The 20081-nt window shown below is 38.8% G+C and overlaps 1 protein-coding gene across 3 annotated transcripts in view; it reads right to left on the bottom strand.

The window, feature by feature from the left end:
- The window catches only part of PPP2R5B (protein phosphatase 2 regulatory subunit B'beta), a 150301-nt gene that overhangs the window by 56314 nt on the left and 73906 nt on the right, over window positions 1–20081 (bottom strand). For all 3 annotated transcript variants that reach the window (XM_053720128.1, XM_053720129.1, XM_053720130.1), the window contains exon 6: window positions 3656–3786. In XM_053720128.1, coding sequence (XP_053576103.1) covers window positions 3656–3786 — 131 coding nt within the window. The remainder of the gene's footprint in view (window positions 1–3655; window positions 3787–20081) is intronic.

Genomic DNA, 20081 nt, shown 5'->3' with positions numbered 1-20081 from the left:
CCATCTAATCACTCTCCTTGCCGTGCAGCCCCTCTGTGACACACATGACTCCATCTGATCACTCTTCTTGCTGTGCAGCCCCTCTGTGAGACACATGACCCCATCTGATCACTCTCCTTGCTGTGCAGCCCCTCTGTGAGGCACACAACCCCATCTGATCACTCTCCTTGCCGTGCAGCCCCTCTGTAAAACACATGACCCCATCTGATCACTGTTCTTGCTGTGCAGCCCCTCTGTGAGACACATGACCCCATCTGATCACACTTCTTGCTGTGCAGCCCCTCTGTGAGACACATGCCCCCATCTGACCACTCTCCTTGCTGTGCAGCCCCTCTGTGAGGCACACAACCCCATCTGATCACTCTCCTTGCCGTGCAGCCCCTCTGTGAGTCACATGACCACATCTGATTACTCTCCTTGCCGTGCAGCCCCTCTGTGGGACACATGACCCCATCTGATCACTCTCCTTGCCGTGCAGCCCCTCTGTGAGAGACATGATCCCATCTGATCACTCTTCTTGCCGTGCAGCCCCTCTGTGAGACACATGACCCCATCTGATCACTCTCCTTGCCGTGCAGCCCCTCTGTGAGAGACATGATCCCATCTGATCACTCTTCTTGCTGTGCAGCCCCTCTGTGAGACACATGACCCCATCTGATCACGCTCCTTGCCGTGCAGCCCCTCTGTGAGACACATGACCCCATCTGATCACTCTCCTTGCTGTGCAGCCCCTCTGTGAGTCTTATTACCATATCAGATCACACCCCTGACCCTGCAGCTCCTTTGAGAGACACATTACCCATTAGATTGCACCCCTGGCACTGTAGCCCCTCTATGAGACACAATACCACATCAAATCACATCCTTGGTCCTGCAACACCTCTGTGAGACTCATTACCATATCAGATCACACCCCTGGCCCTGCAGCACTTCTGTGAGACAAATTTAGCGGTGCTGAATCTGTTGATGCTCTACATCGTTACATAACTGATAATAATAATTACCCATCAAATCATACCCCTGGTTCTGAAGAGCACATTCCCACATCATATCAAACTCCCCGGTGCTTCAGATATTTGCTAGCTACATACCCACATCAAGTAACACCCCTAACCCTACAGACCATTGTCAGTCACATATTCATATCAGATCAGACACCTAGCCCTGCTGACCATTGTCAGTCACATACTCACATCATATCACACATCTAGCCCTACAGACCATTGTCAGACACATACTCACATCAGATCAGACACCTAGCCCTGCAGACCATTGTCAGTCACATACTCACATCAGATCAGACACCTAGCACTGCAGACCATGTCAGACACATACTCACATCAGATCAGACACCTAGCCCTGCAGACCATTGTCAGTCACATACTCACATCAGATCAGATACCTAGCCCTGCAGACCATTGTCATTCACATACTCACATCAGATCAGACCACTAGCCCTGCAGACCATTGTCAGTCACATACTCACATCAAATCAGACCACTAGCCCTGCAGACCATTGTCAGTCACATACTCACATCAGATCAGACCACTAGCCCTGCAGACCATTGTCAGTCACATACTCACATCAAATCAGACCACTAGCCCTGCAGATCATTGTCTGACACATACTCACATCAGATCAGACCACTAGCCCTGCAGATCATTGTCAGTCACATACATCAGATCAGACACCTAGCCCTGCAGACCATTGTCAGTCACATACTCACATCAGATCAGACACCTAGCCCTACAGACCATTGTCAATCACATACTCACATTAAGTAACACCCCTAACCCTACAGACCATTGTCAGTCACATACTCACATCAGATCAGACCACTAGCCCTGCAGATCATTGTCAGTCACATACATCAGATCAGACACCTAGCCCTGCAGACCATTGTCAGTCACATACTCACATCAGATCAGACCACTAGCCCTGCAGACCATTGTCTGACACATACTCACATCAGATCAGACCACTAGCCCTGCAGATCATTGTCAGTCACATACATCAGATCAGACACCTAGCCCTGCAGACCATTGTCAGTCACATACTCACATCAGATCAGACCACTAGCCCTGCAGACCATTGTCAATCACATAATCACATCAGATCAGACCACTAGCCCTGCAGACCACTGTTCCCTCTAACGCCAGTTTTGTGAGCCGCCCAGCAGTGAAACAGTTACAGTAATTAGAGCAATTAGCAAACCCCTCACAATGCAGACTGCAAGGTGTAGTTCCCTTATTAACTGTTTCACTGCTGTGCCGCTCACAAAATTGGCCTTAGAGGGAACTCTGCTGCAGACCATTGTCTGACACATACTCACATCAGATCAGACCACTAGCCCTGCAGATCATTGTCAGTCACATACATCAGATCAGACACCTAGCCCTGCAGACCATTGTCAGTCACCTACTCACATCAGATCAGACACCTAGCCCTGCAGACCATTGTCAATCACATATTCACATCAGATCAGACCACTAGCCCTGCAGACCATTGTCATTCACATACTCACATCACATCAGACCACTAGCCCTGCAGACCATTGTCAAGTCACATACTCACATCAGATCAGACACCTAGCCCTGCAGACCATTGTCAGACATATACTCACATAAGATCAGACACCTAGCCCTGCAGACCATTGCCAGACACCTACTCACAGCACAAAACACTGCAGCCTCTCAAGGGGAATAAAGACTAGTGGGTGGATTTATTATGCAGAGGATGCTGCATTCTACGCCCATATTTTAGGCTCACCTGAAACGGACGTTAAGAAGCAGCGGTCATAACTTCTCTTCCACCTTTTTAGGTGGCGGACTGAAATCATCCCGCTCCAATACAACCGTGATGACTGACACCCCCTGCTAGCGGCCTATTGGCTGCGACTGTGCAGGGGCGGTATTGCGCAATCATTTTACAATAAATGCCTGGTCTATTTTACGAATCATTTCTTGAGGGTAGTTATTTTTTCCTACTTTCTCCAAATAGTTCAGAGCAGGACTTGTTTAAATGTGAACCGGTTAAAAGAAGGGGAGTGTATTCAAGGGAGGATTTACAAATATGCTTGAAGGTTTCTAAATACTTGAGAGAGTGCTGGTCTGCTAAAGAAAATGGATGCCCAAGTTCAGAAATGACAGCAGAACAGAGTTTAACTCAAGTACATACGTATACTCAGATGATGGACCCTATATAAGAGTAATTTATATTTTATAATTGTATTTGCTGCCTGCATGAAAATGCTCTGGCACCAAGGCCGGATTGGTCTACCAGGAGATTTCCCGGTGGGCTGCAGCAGCTGGGGCTGGAAAGCTACAATTTAAATGGGTAATTAATGGATGCATTTGGGTTTTAGGTTGCCTATATAACAACAATCTGTCACGTTTTAAAAAAAAAAGTAAACTAATATTATTCAATTCTGAAAACAATATCGGGGGAAGGATTATCCCAATATTCCCAGTGTGCATTCCACTGACTCAACAGAACATAGGGCTGCTCACCAAATTTTCCAGGGCTGCTTTTTATTCCCAGTCCGGCCCTGTCTGGCACTTAAATGATCCATGTCAATGGGGACCATAATGTTATATCTCCCCATTTACATCCCCTCCTTTGCACAGTGGTTATAGACCAGGAACTTTTATATACCTGAGGAAGATATTGTTGCATTGTTTCCTAATATACGCTCGAAGACCCAGAAATTTGCCGTATACACGATGCAGAATTGTCTTCAAATACTCTCTTTCTCTAGGATCCTCGCTGTCAAATAGATCAAGAAGCTGTAGAGACGAGAAAGCAATATGGAATCAATTTAAATCTCATTTGGGTAAGGCCTGAGCTATTTTTTTTTTTTTTTATTAACACTGACTGCATTTTATGGTGCAGGAAAAAAAATAGGACACTTTATAAATAAAAGATAACAGCAAAGAGCATTTGAAATGCAGCAGGAGGAAGATAAAGAGTGGGGCGGGGGTTTAAGAGAATATTTATAGAAAAATTATGAGATCATAAAAAAGAAAGCAAGGAGAGAATTCAGAGAGGGGGAAGGGAGAGAGGATGAGATATCGGATGTTATTTTACAAATAAAGAGTATTTAGGTGCTGTTGATGTGTTTCTTGGATATTTGAAACTACAGTGTTGTCTACATGCATGAAGTAATGGGGGCCAATTTATCATAGAGCGAGCAGACATGATACGATGTAGCGTATCATGTACGCCGCACATCGATAAATGCCTACAGCATACGCTGTCGGGATTTATCATTACACCAGCAGTTCTTGTGAACTGCTAGTGCAATGCAGCCCCCTGCAGATTCGCGACCAATCGGCCGCTAGCAGGGGGTGTCAATCAACCCGATCGTATATGATCGGGTTGATTTCTGTCCGCGGCCTCAGAGCAGGCGGACAAGTTATGGAGCAGCGGTCTTTAGACCGCTGCTTCATAACTTCTGTTCCTGGGGAACCTGAAGGTTCGCACGGAAACAGAGGCTTCAAGCTCCATACGGAACTTGATAAATTTGTCCCATGTAGTGTATCGTTATACTATCAAATACAAACATACTTGGTTGCATTGGGAGCGGTATTAGTAGCAGAAATAGCAAGGTTCTTGTGCCATTTTACAGATCACTAGTTAGGCCTCATCTGGAATACTATGTACAGTTCTGGAGACCACATGGGGACGATTTATGAATGTGCGGGCTCTGTAGCGGATCATGCCCGCCCCACATTGATAAATGCAGACAGCATACGCTGTCGGCATTAATCATTGCACCAGTATTTCTAGTGAAATGCTTGTGCAATGGACATTCACGGCCAATCGGCCGCTAGATCGGATCCGATCGGGATGATTGATGCTCGCTGCCTCAGAGGTGGCGGACGAGTTAAGGAGCAACAGTCTTAGGGCGCTGTTTTTTAACTCTTGTTTCCGGCTCGCGCGGAAACTGCAGTATACGCTGCATAGTAAATCGCCACCATATCTCAGGGGGATATAAATACACTAAAAGCTGTACAAATGAGGGCTACTAAAATGGTACACGGTCTAAAATATAAAATGTAAAAAGAAAGACTCTATGGTCTAAATATGTATAGTTTAGAGGAGAGAAGGGAAAGAGGTGACGATAGAAACCTTCAGATATATGAAGGGACTTGATAAAGTGGAAGTTGAAAGTATTTTCCACAAAAAAGGAAATACAAAACAAGGGGTCACAATCTTAAAGGGACATTATACACTAGATTTTTCTTTGCATAAATGTTTTGTAGATGATCCATTTATAGAGCCTATACAGCTTTATTTTTTTTATAGTTTTGCTTATTTTTTTAAATAAAATTGCGCTGATTTTCAGACTCCTAAACTCCTAAAGTTTTAGAACTAAATTTTTCTCCTGTTTGTGTAAAGAGTCTTTTCATATGCAGAAGAAGGGGGAGGGGGGAAATGTCTGGGTTGTTGCTATAGAACCACTTTCAGTTGGTGTTCCAGCTAACCTTTCAACAGAACTAAACTGGGAGCTTCTAAGCAAGTTTTTAAACGGTTTTATACTGAATTTTTAGATCAGTATCTGTGCATATTATTCTTTATAGTAGTGTCTTTTACATGCAGTTAAATGAAAATTGGTGTTTCATAAGTTAAGTCTTAGGACCACAACTTCTTAAATCTTGTTTGCGGCGAGCCTGAAGGCTCGCCAGGAAACTGCATCATACGCTGCATAGTAAATCGTCCCCAAAGACTGTAAAAGAATTAAAAAATGCCTGGGACATGCATAAGGCTATCCTAAGAAAACAGTAACATGTAATATGGGTAGACTTGATGGGACATGCATAAGGTTATCCTAAGGAAACAGTAACATGTAATATGTGTAGACTTGATGGGACATACATAAGGTTATCCTAAGGAAACAGTAACATGTAATATGTGTAGACTTGATGGGACATACATAAGGCTAACCTAAGAAAACAGTAACATGTAATATGTGTAGACTTGATGTGACATGCATAAGGTTATCCTAAGGAAACAGTAACATGTAATATGTGTAGACTTGATGGGACATGCATAAGGCTATACTAAGGAAACAGTAACATGTAATATGTGTAGACTTGATGTGACATGCATAAGGTTATCCTAAGGAAACAGTAACATGTAATATGTGTAGACTTGATGGGACATACATAAGGCTATACTAAGGAAACAGTAACATGTAATATGTGTAGACTTGATGGGACATGCATAAGGTTATCCTAAGGAAACATTAACATGTAATATGTGTAGACTTGATGGGACATACATAAGGCTATACTAAGAAAATGGTAACATGTAATATGTGTAGACTTGATGGGACATACATAAGGCTATACTAAGGAAACAGTAACATGTAATATGTGTAGAACTTATGGGACATAAATAAGGTAATCCTAAGGAAACAGTAACATGTAATATGTGTAGACCTGATGGGACATACATAAGGTTATGCTAAGGAAACAGTAACATGTAATATGGGTAGACTTGATGGGACATGCATAAGGTTATCCTAAGGAAACAGTAACATGTAATATGTGTAGACTTGATGGGACATACATAAGGCTATACTTAGAAAACGGTAACATGTAATATGTGTAGACTTGATGGGACATACATAAGGCTATACTAAGAAAATGGTAACATGTAATATGTGTAGACTTGATGGGACATGCATAAGGCTATACTAAGAAAACAGTAACATGTAATATGTGTAGACTTGATGGGACATACATAAGGTTATCCTAAGGAAACAGTAACATGTAATATGGGTAGACTTGATGGGACATACATAAGGTTATCCTAAGGAAACAGTAACATGTAATATGTGTAGACTTGATGGGACATACATAAGGCTATACTAAGAAAATGGTAACATGTAATATGTGTAGACTTGATGGGACATACATAAGGCTATACTAAGGAAACAGTAAAATGTAATATGGGTAGACTTGATGGGACATGCATAAGGTTATCCTAAGGAAACAGTAACATGTAATATGTGTAGACTTGATGGGATATACATAAGGCTATACTAAGAAAACAGTAACATGTAATATGTGTAGACTTGATGGGACATACATAAGGCTATACTAAGAAAACAGTAACATGTAATATGTGTAGACTTGATGGGACATACATAAGGCTATACTTAGAAAACGGTAACATGTAATATGTGTAGACTTGATGGGACATACATAAGGCTATACTAAGAAAATGGTAACATGTAATATGTGTAGACTTGATGGGACATACATAAGGCTATCCTAAGAAAATGGTAACATGTAATATGTGTAGACTTGATGGGACATACATAAGGCTATCCTAAGGAAACAGTAACATGTAATATGTGTAGACTTGATGGGACATACATAAGGCTATACTAAGAAAAGAGTAACATGTAATATGTGTAGACTTGATGGGACATACATAAGGTTATCCTAAGAAAACAGTAACATGTAATATGTGTAGACTTGATGGGACATACATAAGGTTATCCTAAGGAAACAGTAACATGTACTATGGGTAGACTTAATGGGCCATACATAAGGTTATCCTAAGGAAACAGTAACATGTAATATGAGTAGACTTGATGGGACATACATAAGGCTATCCTTAGGAAACAGTAACATGTAATATATGTAGACTTGATGGGACATGAATAAGGTTATCCTAAGGAAACAGTAACATGTAATATGGGTAGACTTGATGGGACATACGGTTATCCTAAGGAAACAGTAACATGTAATATGTGTAGACTTGATTGGACATACATAAGGCTATACTAAGAAAACAGTAACATGTAATATGTGTAGACTTGATGGGACATACATAAGGCTATACTTAGAAAACGGTAACATGTAATATGTGTAGACTTGATGGGACATACATAAGGCTATACTAAGAAAATGGTAACATGTAATATGTGTAGACTTGATGGGACATACATAAGGCTATACTAAGAAAATGGTAACATGTAATATGTGTAGACTTGATGGGACATGCCTAAGGTTATCCTAAGGAATCAGTAACATGTAATATGGGTAGACTTGATGGGACATGCATAAGGTTATCCTAAGGAAACAGTAACATGTAATATGTGTAGACTTGATGGGACATACATAAGGTTATCCTAAGGAAACAATAACATGTAATATGGGTAGACTTGATGGGACATACATAAGGTTATCCTAAGGAAACAGTAACATGTAATATGGGTAGACTTGATGGGACATACATAAGGTTATCCTAAGGAAACAGGTACATGTATTATGGGTAGACTTGATGGGACATACATAAGGCTATACTAAGAAAACGGTAACATGTAATATGTGTAGACTTGATGGGACATACATAAGGCTATACTAAGGAAACAGTAACATGTAATATGTGTAGACTTGATGTGACATGCATAAGGTTATCCTAAGGAAACAGTAACATGTAATATGTGTAGACTTGATGGGACATGCATAAGGTTATCCTAAGCAAATGGTAACATGTAATATGTGTAGACTTGATGGGACATATATAAGGCTATACTAAGGAAACAGTAACATGTAATATGTGTAGACTTGATGGGACATACATAAGGCTATACTAAGGAAACAGTAACATGTAATATGGGTAGACTTGATGGGACATGCATAAGGTTATCCTAAGGAAACAGTAACATGTAATATGTGTAGACTTGATGGGACATACATAAGGCTATACTAAGGAAACAGTAACATGTAATATGTGTAGACTTGATGGGACATACATAAGGCTATACTAAGAAAATGGTAACATGTAATATGTGTAGACTTGATGGGACATACATAAGGCTATACTAAGGAAACAGTAACATGTAATATGTGTAGAACTGATGGGACATAAATAAGGTAATCCTAAGGAAACAGTAACATGTAATATGTGTAGACCTGATGGGACATACATAAGGTTATCCTAAGAAAACAGTAATATGTAATATGTGTAGACCTGATGGGACATACATAAGGTTATCCTAAGGAAACAGTAACATGTAATATGGGTAGACTTGATGGGACATGCATAAGGTTATCCTAAGGAAACAGTAACATGTAATATGTGTAGACTTGATGGGACATACATAAGGCTATACTTAGAAAACGGTAACATGTAATATGTGTAGACTTGATGGGACATACATAAGGCTATACTAAGAAAATGGTAACATGTAATATGTGTAGACTTGATGGGACATACATAAGGCTATACTAAGGAAACAGTAACATGTAATATGTGTAGACTTGATGGGACATGCATAAGGCTATACTAAGAAAACAGTAACATGTAATATGTGTAGACTTGATGGGACATACATAAGGTTATCCTAAGGAAACAGTAACATGTAATATGGGTAGACTTGATGGGACATACATAAGGTTATCCTAAGGAAAAAGTAACATGTAATATGGGTAGACTTGATGGGACATGCATAAGGTTATCCTAAGGAAACAGTAACATGTAATATGTGTAGACTTGATGGGACATACATAAGGCTATACTTAGAAAACGGTAACATGTAATATGTGTAGACTTGATGGGACATACATAAGGCTATACTTAGAAAATGGTAACATGTAATATGTGTAGACTTGATGGGACATACATAAGGCTATACTAAGGAAACAGTAAAATGTAATATGGGTAGACTTGATGGGACATGCATAAGGTTATCCTAAGGAAACAGTAACATGTAATATGTGTAGACTTGATGGGATATACATAAGGCTATACTAAGAAAACAGTAACATGTAATATGTGTAGACTTGATGGGACATACATAAGGCTATACTAAGAAAACAGTAACATGTAATATGTGTAGACTTGATGGGACATACATAAGGCTATACTTAGAAAACGGTAACATGTAATATGTGTAGACTTGATGGGACATACATAAGGCTATACTAAGAAAATGGTAACATGTAATATGTGTAGACTTGATGGGACATACATAAGGCTATACTAAGAAAATGGTAACATGTAATATGTGTAGACTTGATGGGACATACATAAGGCTATCCTAAGGAAACAGTAACATGTAATATGTGTAGACTTGATGGGAAATACATAAGGCTATACTAAGAAAACAGTAACATGTAATATGTGTAGACTTGATGGGACATACATAAGGTTATCCTAAGAAAACAGTAACATGTAATATGTGTAGACTTGATGGGACATACATAAGGTTATCCTAAGGAAACAGTAACATGTACTATGGGTAGACTTAATGGGCCATACATAAGATTATCCTAAGGAAACAGTAACATGTAATATGAGTAGACTTGATGGGACATACATAAGGCTATCCTTAGGAAACAGTAACATGTAATATGTGTAGACTTGATGGGACATGAATAAGGTTATCCTAAGGAAACAGTAACATGTAATATGGGTAGACTTGATGGGACATACGGTTATCCTAAGGAAACAGTAACATGTAATATGTGTAGACTTGATTGGACATACATAAGGCTATACTAAGAAATCAGTAACATGTAATATGTGTAGACTTGATGGGACATACATAAGGCTATACTTAGAAAACGGTAACATGTAATATGTGTAGACTTGATGGGACATACATAAGGCTATACTAAGAAAATGGTAACATGTAATATGTGTAGACTTGATGGGACATACATAAGGCTATACTAAGAAAATGGTAACATGTAATATGGGTAGACTTGATGGGACATACATAAGGTTATCCTAAGGAAACAGTAACATGTAATATGGGTAGACTTGATGGGACATACATAAGGTTATCCTAAGGAAACAGTAACATGTATTATGGGTAGACTTGATGGGAAATACATAAGGCTATACTAAGAAAACGGTAAAATGTAATATGTGTAGACTTGATGGGACATACATAAGGCTATACTAAGGAAACAGTAACATGTAATATGTGTAGACTTGATGTGACATGCATAAGGTTATCCTAAGGAAACAGTAACATGTAATATGTGTAGACTTGATGGGACATACATAAGGCTATACTAAGGAAACAGTAACATGTAATATGTGTAGACTTGATGGGACATACATAAGGCTATACTAAGGAAACAGTAACATGTAATATGTGTAGACTTGATGGGCCATACATAAGATTATCCTAAGGAAACAGTAACATGTAATATGAGTAGACTTGATGGGACATACATAAGGCTATCCTTAGGAAACAGTAACATGTAATATGTGTAGACTTGATGGGACATGAATAAGGTTATCCTAAGGAAACAGTAACATGTAATATGGGTAGACTTGATGGGACATACGGTTATCCTAAGGAAACAGTAACATGTAATATGTGTAGACTTGATTGGACATACATAAGGCTATACTAAGAAAACAGTAACATGTAATATGTGTAGACTTGATGGGACATACATAAGGCTATACTTAGAAAACGGTAACATGTAATATGTGTAGACTTGATGGGACATACATAAGGCTATACTAAGAAAATGGTAACATGTAATATGTGTAGACTTGATGGGACATACATAAGGCTATACTAAGAAAATGGTAACATGTAATATGGGTAGACTTGATGGGACATACATAAGGTTATCCTAAGGAAACAGTAACATGTAATATGGGTAGACTTGATGGGACATACATAAGGTTATCCTAAGGAAACAGTAACATGTATTATGGGTAGACTTGATGGGAAATACATAAGGCTATACTAAGAAAACGGTAAAATGTAATATGTGTAGACTTGATGGGACATACATAAGGCTATACTAAGGAAACAGTAACATGTAATATGTGTAGACTTGATGTGACATGCATAAGGTTATCCTAAGGAAACAGTAACATGTAATATGTGTAGACTTGATGGGACATACATAAGGCTATACTAAGGAAACAGTAACATGTAATATGTGTAGACTTGATGGGACATACATAAGGCTATACTAAGGAAACAGTAACATGTAATATGTGTAGACTTGATGGGACATACATAAGGCTATACTAAGAAAACGGTAACATGTAATATGTGTAGACTTGATGGGACATACATAAGGCTATACTAAGGAAACAGTAACATGTAATATGTGTAGACTTGATGGGACATACATAAGGCTAAACTAAGGAAACAGTAACATGTAATATGTGTAGACTTGATGTGACATGCATAAGGTTATCCTAAGGAAACAGTAACATGTAATATGTGTAGACTTGATGGGACATACATAAGGCTATACTAAGGAAACAGTAACATGTAATATGTGTAGACTTGATGGGACATACATAAGGCTATACTAAGAAAACGGTAACATGTAATATGTGTAGACTTGATAGGACATACATAAGGCTATCCTAAGGAAACAGTAACATGTAATATGTGTAGACTTGATGGGACATGCATAAGGTTATCCTAAGGAAACAGTAACATGTAATATGGGTAGACTTGATGGGACATACATAAGGCTATCCTAAGGAAACAGTAACATGTAATATGTGTAGACTTGATAGGACATCAATAAGGCTATCCTTGATGGGACATCCATAAGGTTATACTAAGGAAACAGTAACATGTAATATGTGTAGACTTGATGGGACATACATAAGGCTATACTAAGAAAATTGTAACATTTAAGGGGGTTTGGGTTAGAGTAGGGGTATGTGGGTGGTGGGTTGTAATGTTGGGGGTGGTATTGTGTTTTTTTTTACAGGCAAAAGAGCTGATTACTTTGGGGCATGCCCCGCAAAAAGCCTTTTTAAGGTCTGGTAAGGTAATAGAGCTGTTAACTTTTTTAATTTAGATTAGGGTAGGGAATTTTCTTTTATTTTGAGGGGCTTTGTTATTTTATTAGGGGGCTTAGAGTAGGTGTAATTAGCTTAAAATTCTTGTAATCTTTTTTTATTTTTTGTAATTTAGTGTTTGTTTTTTTTGGTAATTTAGTTTAGTTTATTTAATTGTAGGTAATTGTAGGTACTTGTAGTTAATTTATTTAATTAATTTATTGATAGTGTAGTGTTAGGTTTAATTGTAACTTAGGTTAGGATTTATTTAACAGGTAATTTGGTAATTATTTTAGCTAGGTAGCTATTAAATAGTAAATAACTATTTAATAGCTATTGTACCTAGTTAAAATAAATACAAAGTTGCCTGTAAAATAAATATAAATCCTAAAATAGCTACAATATAATTATTCGTTATATTGTAGCTATATTAGGGTTTATTTTACAGGTAAGTATTTAGTTTTAAATAGGAAGACTTTAGTTAATAATATTTAATTTATTTCGTTAGATTAAAATTATATTTAACTTAGGGGGGTGTTAGGGTTAGGGTTAGACTTAGCTTTAGGGGTTAATACATTTATTATAGTAGCGGCGAGGTCCGGTCGGCAGATTAGGGGTTAATAAGTGTAGGTAAGGTAGCGGCGACGTTGGGGGGGCAGATTAGGGGTTAATAAATATAATATAGGTGTCGGCGATGTTAGGGGCAGCAGATTAGGGGTACATAGGTATAATGTAGGTTGCAGCGGTGTCCGGAGCGGCAGATTAGGGGTTAATAGTGTAATGCAGGTGTCAGCGATAGCGGGGGCAGCAGATTAGGGGTTAATAAGTGTAAGGTTAGGGGTGTTTAGACTTGGGGTACATGTTAGGATGTTAGGTGCAGACTTAGAAACTGTTTCCCCATAGGAAACAATGGGGCTGCGTTAGGAGCTTAACGCTGCTTTTTTGCAGGTGTTAGTTTTTTTTTCTGCCCAAACTGCCCCATTGTTTCCTATGGGGGAATCGTGCACGAGCACGTTTTTCCAGCTAGCCGCTACCGTAAGCAACGCTGGTATTGAGGGTTGAAGTGGCGGTAAATTCGGCTCAACGCTCCCTTTTTGGAGCCTAACGCAGCCCTTCAGAGAACTCTAAATACCAGCGTTGTCTTAAGGGTGCGCTGGAAAAAAAAGCAGCGTTAGCTATGCGGGTCTTTACCGACAAAACTCTAAATCTAGGCGAATGATAATAATAACAATGGTTACTTATATAGCACCAAGAGGTTCCTCAGCACTATAAAAAGTTCAATATACTCTCGGGGTAAACTAACACAAGCCTGCCCTTTGGGCAGGGTGAGACGGGCACCCACCCCTTGTGCTTTGAGGGGCCCATCATCACGGGTGAGGTATGAGAAGGTGCAATGTGCATTCAGTATTTAGTTTATGAAGTGTTTATGGTATCAGGCGGTGTAATATATTGTATTAATCTTTATGTAGGATGGCTATGCATAAGTCAGGGCTGGTTTGAGGGCCCCCACATATGTGTCTAGCCCAGGACTATGCGAATGATAAGGTTGGCCTTGCAGAAGTACAATAAGGGTAGGTTATATTTGTGAAGGTACATTAGTTACTGCATTGCTTAAATTGAAAAACTTAATGAGCGGAATGTGCTGCCCTTGAGCACAATCAGTGATAGGAGCACTTTAACCTCTTAACGACACAACAAACCCTATACATTGCATGTTATTATGGGGGTTTTTTTTATCCCAGTAATAGCACGGTCTTGCCACCAGTTGTGAGACGCGCTATTACAGTTTCCATCTAGCTATAGTGTGGCCTTGCTAGTGGTGGTGAGACCTGCACAAATTAACCCCTTCGATTAAAAATGACAGCCGATGTACAGAGTACGTGGGCTGTCATTAAAGGGTTAATATAAAGTATATTCACTAAAAAGCTCAAACAACACCTTATTTACTGAAGTACAAAGATAACAAAACGGAGATTTCGCATAAACAGCACTCAACTCAGTGGTCGATTATAAGCATCCTAATTTCGTGTGTGATATTGTAAACACTTTTTCACCCCTTGTGAACATCACCGCATCCGTAACTCCTTTTCCATTAGGAGCACTCTGACCCATAGGGCTCCATTTATGAAGAAGCGAATGCTGCTTCAAAAGCCTGTCGCTTCAGCTTCGCTTGAATTGGAAGTTAATAAGCAGTGGTCATAAGGCCGCTGCTTCTTAACCTCTCTGCCACCTGTTAGGTGGCGGATTAAAATAATCCCGATCCCATAGGGATGATTGACAGCCCCTGCTAGGGACTGATTTGTTGCCAGTAAACAGGGGGCGGCATTGCACATGCTTGTGTAATGTTAAATGCAGACTGTGTATACTGATGGCATTTAGCGATGTCACTATAGCCAATAATGTCAGCTCGACATTTAAAGGGACAAACTAGTCCAAAACAAACTCATTATTCAGATAGAGAATGTTTTTAAAAAAAAAATCCAATTTACTTCTATCACCAATTTTGCTTTGTTCTCTTGGTATTCTTAGTTGAAAGCTAAACCTAGGAGGTTCATATGCTAATTTCAAAGCCCTTGAAGGCTGCCTCTTATCTTCAGGGCATTTTGACAGTTTTTCACCACTAGAGGGTGTTAGTTCATGTGTGTCATAAAGATAACACTGTGCTCGCGCACGTGGAGTTCCTAGGAGTCAGTACTTATTAGCTAAAATGCATGTCTGTCAAAAGAACTGAAATAAGGGGGCTGTCTGCAGAGGCTTAGTTACAAGATAATCACAGAGGTAAAAAGTATATTAATATAACTGTTCGTTGTGTAAAACTGGGGAATGGGTAATAAAGGGATTATGTATCTTTTAAAACAATAAATATTCTGGTGTAGACTGTCCCTTTAATAAATCTACCCCATGGAGTGAGTTTCAAGAGAAGCACCTTGGGCGGCTGCAGACTGAGATCAAATTGCAGGGACAATCTTATTCAATCTCATACCCGCTACCAGAACACCGTATCCACACTGTTCTTGTGAGTCAGCCTGGACTTAACATTTTAATGTTTTTGTAATAAATTTGTAGATTTGAAGGATAGCGAGCGGAATGTTCTTTTAATATAAGCTCCCAATCTAGAGGTGACAGAGTGACACAAAAAGATGAGAGAGAGGAAAAATTAAGATACGCGGTTAATGTGAACAGTGAGAAGAAGAAGGAATCTGTAGTAGACTTGTGCATGGCCGAAAAATTTGTTTCGGATCAATTCGAATTCGGGAAAATTCAAATGAATTTGTTTCGTATTCGTTTCGGATTCATTCGGATTTGAATAAATTCGGCTGGATTCAGTTCGGTTTGATTCAGAAATTCGGAATTTCAGTATGTGTTAGGTGGAATGTGCTGTATATTAGACTAGTATTATGTACTGTATTTTAGGTGTAATCCATAGCAGAGTGATATAACCTAATATACTGTGTACAATACTAGTGTAATCCATGGCCATCCGAATGTAACAAATAAATCCGAACTAATTCGGATTTATTCGGTAGATTCGTTACTACCGTAATTCGGAAATTCGAATCGATCCGAATCTCCGAATTTAACAAATTCATCCGAATCGAAACGCACATGTCTAATCTGTAGATGGGAGGATGACTGTAGTAAAACCAACAGGAGAAAGTTACAAAGTGCAAAATGATATTACACTGAAATGTAGGGAGTAATGTAGCAGTGCAAAATGATATTACACTGAAATGTAGGGAGTAATGTAGCAGTGCAAAATGATATTACACTGAAATGTAGGGAGTAATGTAGCAGTGCAAAATGATATTACACTGAAATGTAGGGAGTAATGTAGCAGTGCAAAATGATATTACACTGAAATGTAGGGAGTAATGTAGCAGTGCAAAATGATATTACATTGAAATGTAGGGAGTAATGTAGCAGTGCAAAATGATATTACACTGAAATGTAGGGAGTAATGTAGCAGTGCAAAATGATATTACATTGAAATGTAGGGAGTAATGTAGCAGTGCAAAATGATATTACACTGAAATGTAGGGAGCAATGTAGCAGTGCAAAGAGGAACTGCAAATAATAAAGAAGTTCTGAAGTGTTTGAATACAGCTGCACAGGCCCTCACAGCATATGTGCGTATGCCGCAGAAAAACAGTAATGACTCTAACTAAAAGCATTTTTGCAAATGGAAGTATACTGCAAAACTGCTTCAATTTCATATTGATATTGATATTAATCCTTTAACGACTCATGTCCCTGTACGACATTGGGGTTTAAAGCGTCTGGAAGCGATCCTGATCGCTTCCAGACGCTTTCTGGTTATTGCAGTGATGCCTCGATAGTGAGGCATCCTGCAATAACACTTCTTACCCCTCCGGTGCAGAGAGAGCCACTCTGTGGCCCTCTCTGCACCGGACATCGATGGCTGAAAATCGTTGGTGGGTGGGAGCCAAAGTGGGAGGCGGGTGGGCAGCCATCGATGGCTCTTATGATTAAGAGGGGGGCGGGATCAGGGGCGTGGCCGCCGGGGGCACGCACGGACGCGCGCGTGCACGGGAGATGGCGGGCGGGTGGGAACCGCTGCACTACAGAAAAAAAACAACTTCTAAGTGGGAGAAAGGGGGGAGGGAATGGGTTAATAAGTAGTTGCAAAGGGATCTGGGAGGATGGTCTTTTTGGGGGGGGAGCTACACTACAGAAAATAAAAAATAAAAAAATAAATATATTTTTGTATAAACTGGGTACTGGCAGACAATATGGCACCAAATAAGGTAGATGGGGAGGGTTAGAGAGCTGTTTGGGAGGGGGATCAGGGTGGTTGGGGGCTAAGGGGGGACCTTACACAGAGCATATGTAAATATGCTTTAAAAAAAAAAGAAGAAAAACAGAGATACCTTTTTATTTTAGTACTGGCAGACTTTCTGCCAGTACTTAAGATGGCGGGGACAATTATGGGGTGGGGGAGGGAAGAGAGCTGTTTGGGAGGGATCAGGGGGTGTGATGTGTCAGGTGGGAGGCTGATCTCTACACTAAAGCTAAAATTAACCCTGCAAGCTCCCTACAAGCTACCTAATTAACCCCTGCACTGCTGGGCATAATACACATGTGATGCGCAGCAGCATTTAGCGCCCTTCTAATTACCAAAAAGCAATGCCAAAGCCATATATGTCTGCTATTTCTGAACAAAGGGGATCCCAGAGAAGCATTTACAACCATTTATGCCATAATTGCACAAGTTGTTTGTAAATAATTTCAGTGAGAAACCTAAAATCGTGAAAAATTTAACTTTTTTTTTTATTTGATCGCATTTGGCAGTGAAATGGTGGCATGAAATATACCAAGATGGGCTTAGATCAATACTTTGGGTTGTCTACTACACTACACTAAAGCTAAAATTAACCCTTGAAGCACCCTACATGCTCCCTAATTAACCCCTTCACTGCTGGGCATAATACATGTGTGATGCGCAGTGGCATTTTGCGGCCTTCTAATTACCAAAAAGCAACGCCAAAGCCATATATGTCTGCTATTTCTGAACAAAGGGGATCCCAGAGAAGCATTTACAACCATTTATGCTATAATTGCACAAGTTGTTTGTAAATAATTTCAGTGAGAAACCTAAAGTTTGTGAAAAAATTTGTGAAAAAGTGAACGATTTTATTTATTTGATCGCATTTGGCGGTGAAATGGTGGCATGAAATATACCAAAATGGGCCTAGATCAATACTTTGGGATGTCTTCTAAAAAAAAATATATACATGTCAATGGATATTAAGGGATTCCTGAAAGATATCAGTGTCCCAATGTAACTAGCGCTAATTTTGAAAAAAAGTGGTTATTTATGGCCCTATAACTTGCAAAAAAAAGCAAAGGACATGTAAACATTGGGTATTTCTAAACTCAGGACAAAATTTAGAAACTATTTAGCATGGGTGTTTTTTGGTGGTTGTAGATGTGTAACAGATTTTGGGTGTCAAAGTTAGAAAAAGTGTGTTTTTTTTCCATTTTTTCCTCATATTTTTAATTTTTTTTTGTAAATTATAAGATATGATGAAAATAATGGTATATTTAGAAAGTCTGTTTAATGGCGAGAAAACCGGTATATAATATGTGTGGGTACAGTAAATGAGTAAGAGGAAAATTACAGCTAAACACAAACACCGCAGAAATGTAAAAATAGCCCTGGTCCTTAAGGGAAAGAAATTGAAAAATGGCCTTGTCCTTAAGGGGTTAATGAACTGGCCTTTACAGGGCTATTAAATGCCTCTTTTTCTATGTTAGGAACATTTAGCAATGTTTTTAAAAATATTTTACTAAAACTGTAAAAGTAAAATTTGACTATAAACCCTTGGAAAGTCATATACTGCTTCTATGTAAAACTATAATGACTGTATACCCAAGAGAGTTTAGAAAATATAAGTTTATTTTAAAACAATCACTATATCAATTAAAGGGATATGAAACCCATTTTTTTTTTCTTTCAGGATTCAGATAGAGCATGCAATTTTAAGCAACTTTCTAATTTACTCCAATTATCAATTTTTCTTCATCCTCTTGGTAGCTTTATTTGAAAAAAAAAAAGGAATGTAAGCTTAGGAGCTGGCCAATTTTTGGTTCAGCACTTGCTGATTGATGGCTACATTCCTGTTTTTTGAATAAAGATAGCAAGAGAATGAAGAAAAAATGATAATAGGAGTAAATTAGAAAGTTGCTTAAAATTGCTGCTGTATCTGAATCATGAACAAAAAAAATATGTGGTTTCGTATCCCTTTAACGTACAATTATGTTTCAACAGGAAAATAATCTATTACCATATTAGTTTTAATTTGCTTGAGATGATTTCAAATCAAAACATATTTAAACATTTTCATATGGAAAAAAATAAACTTCTTGGCACCAAAACCTAGCACTTATTTCTTTCCTTTCTTAAGCATTTACTTCGGTCGTGTTATATTATTTGGCTTAACAAAGTATACAATTGTTCAGATACATTTACTCTTCTGTTAAACAGAACCCCCTTTGGCAGTACATTGCACAAGTTGACTTCTCTTACAATAAAGAATCATTTTCTTTAATACAGACAAAACCTAATTTCCGTAATCACAAAAGGGACGTCTTGTCAATTAGAAATGACTTGTAATTAAATCTTAATAGTTCTCAGTAGACAATGAATATATTATTTGCTGTCGATATTTTCTCCTGACAATTCTTCTTTTTTGGGTAAAAAAAATTGATATAAACATAAATATTGTGTTTTTCTTTATTACGAGTGGAGCGTTAACATTTA

The sequence above is a fragment of the Bombina bombina genome, chromosome 7 (assembly GCF_027579735.1).
Source record: "Bombina bombina isolate aBomBom1 chromosome 7, aBomBom1.pri, whole genome shotgun sequence".
In the NCBI taxonomy this organism is placed as follows: Eukaryota; Metazoa; Chordata; class Amphibia; order Anura; family Bombinatoridae; genus Bombina; species Bombina bombina.
The sequence above is the reverse complement of the archived record's forward strand: the minus strand, read 5'-3'. Positions and strand labels throughout refer to the sequence as shown.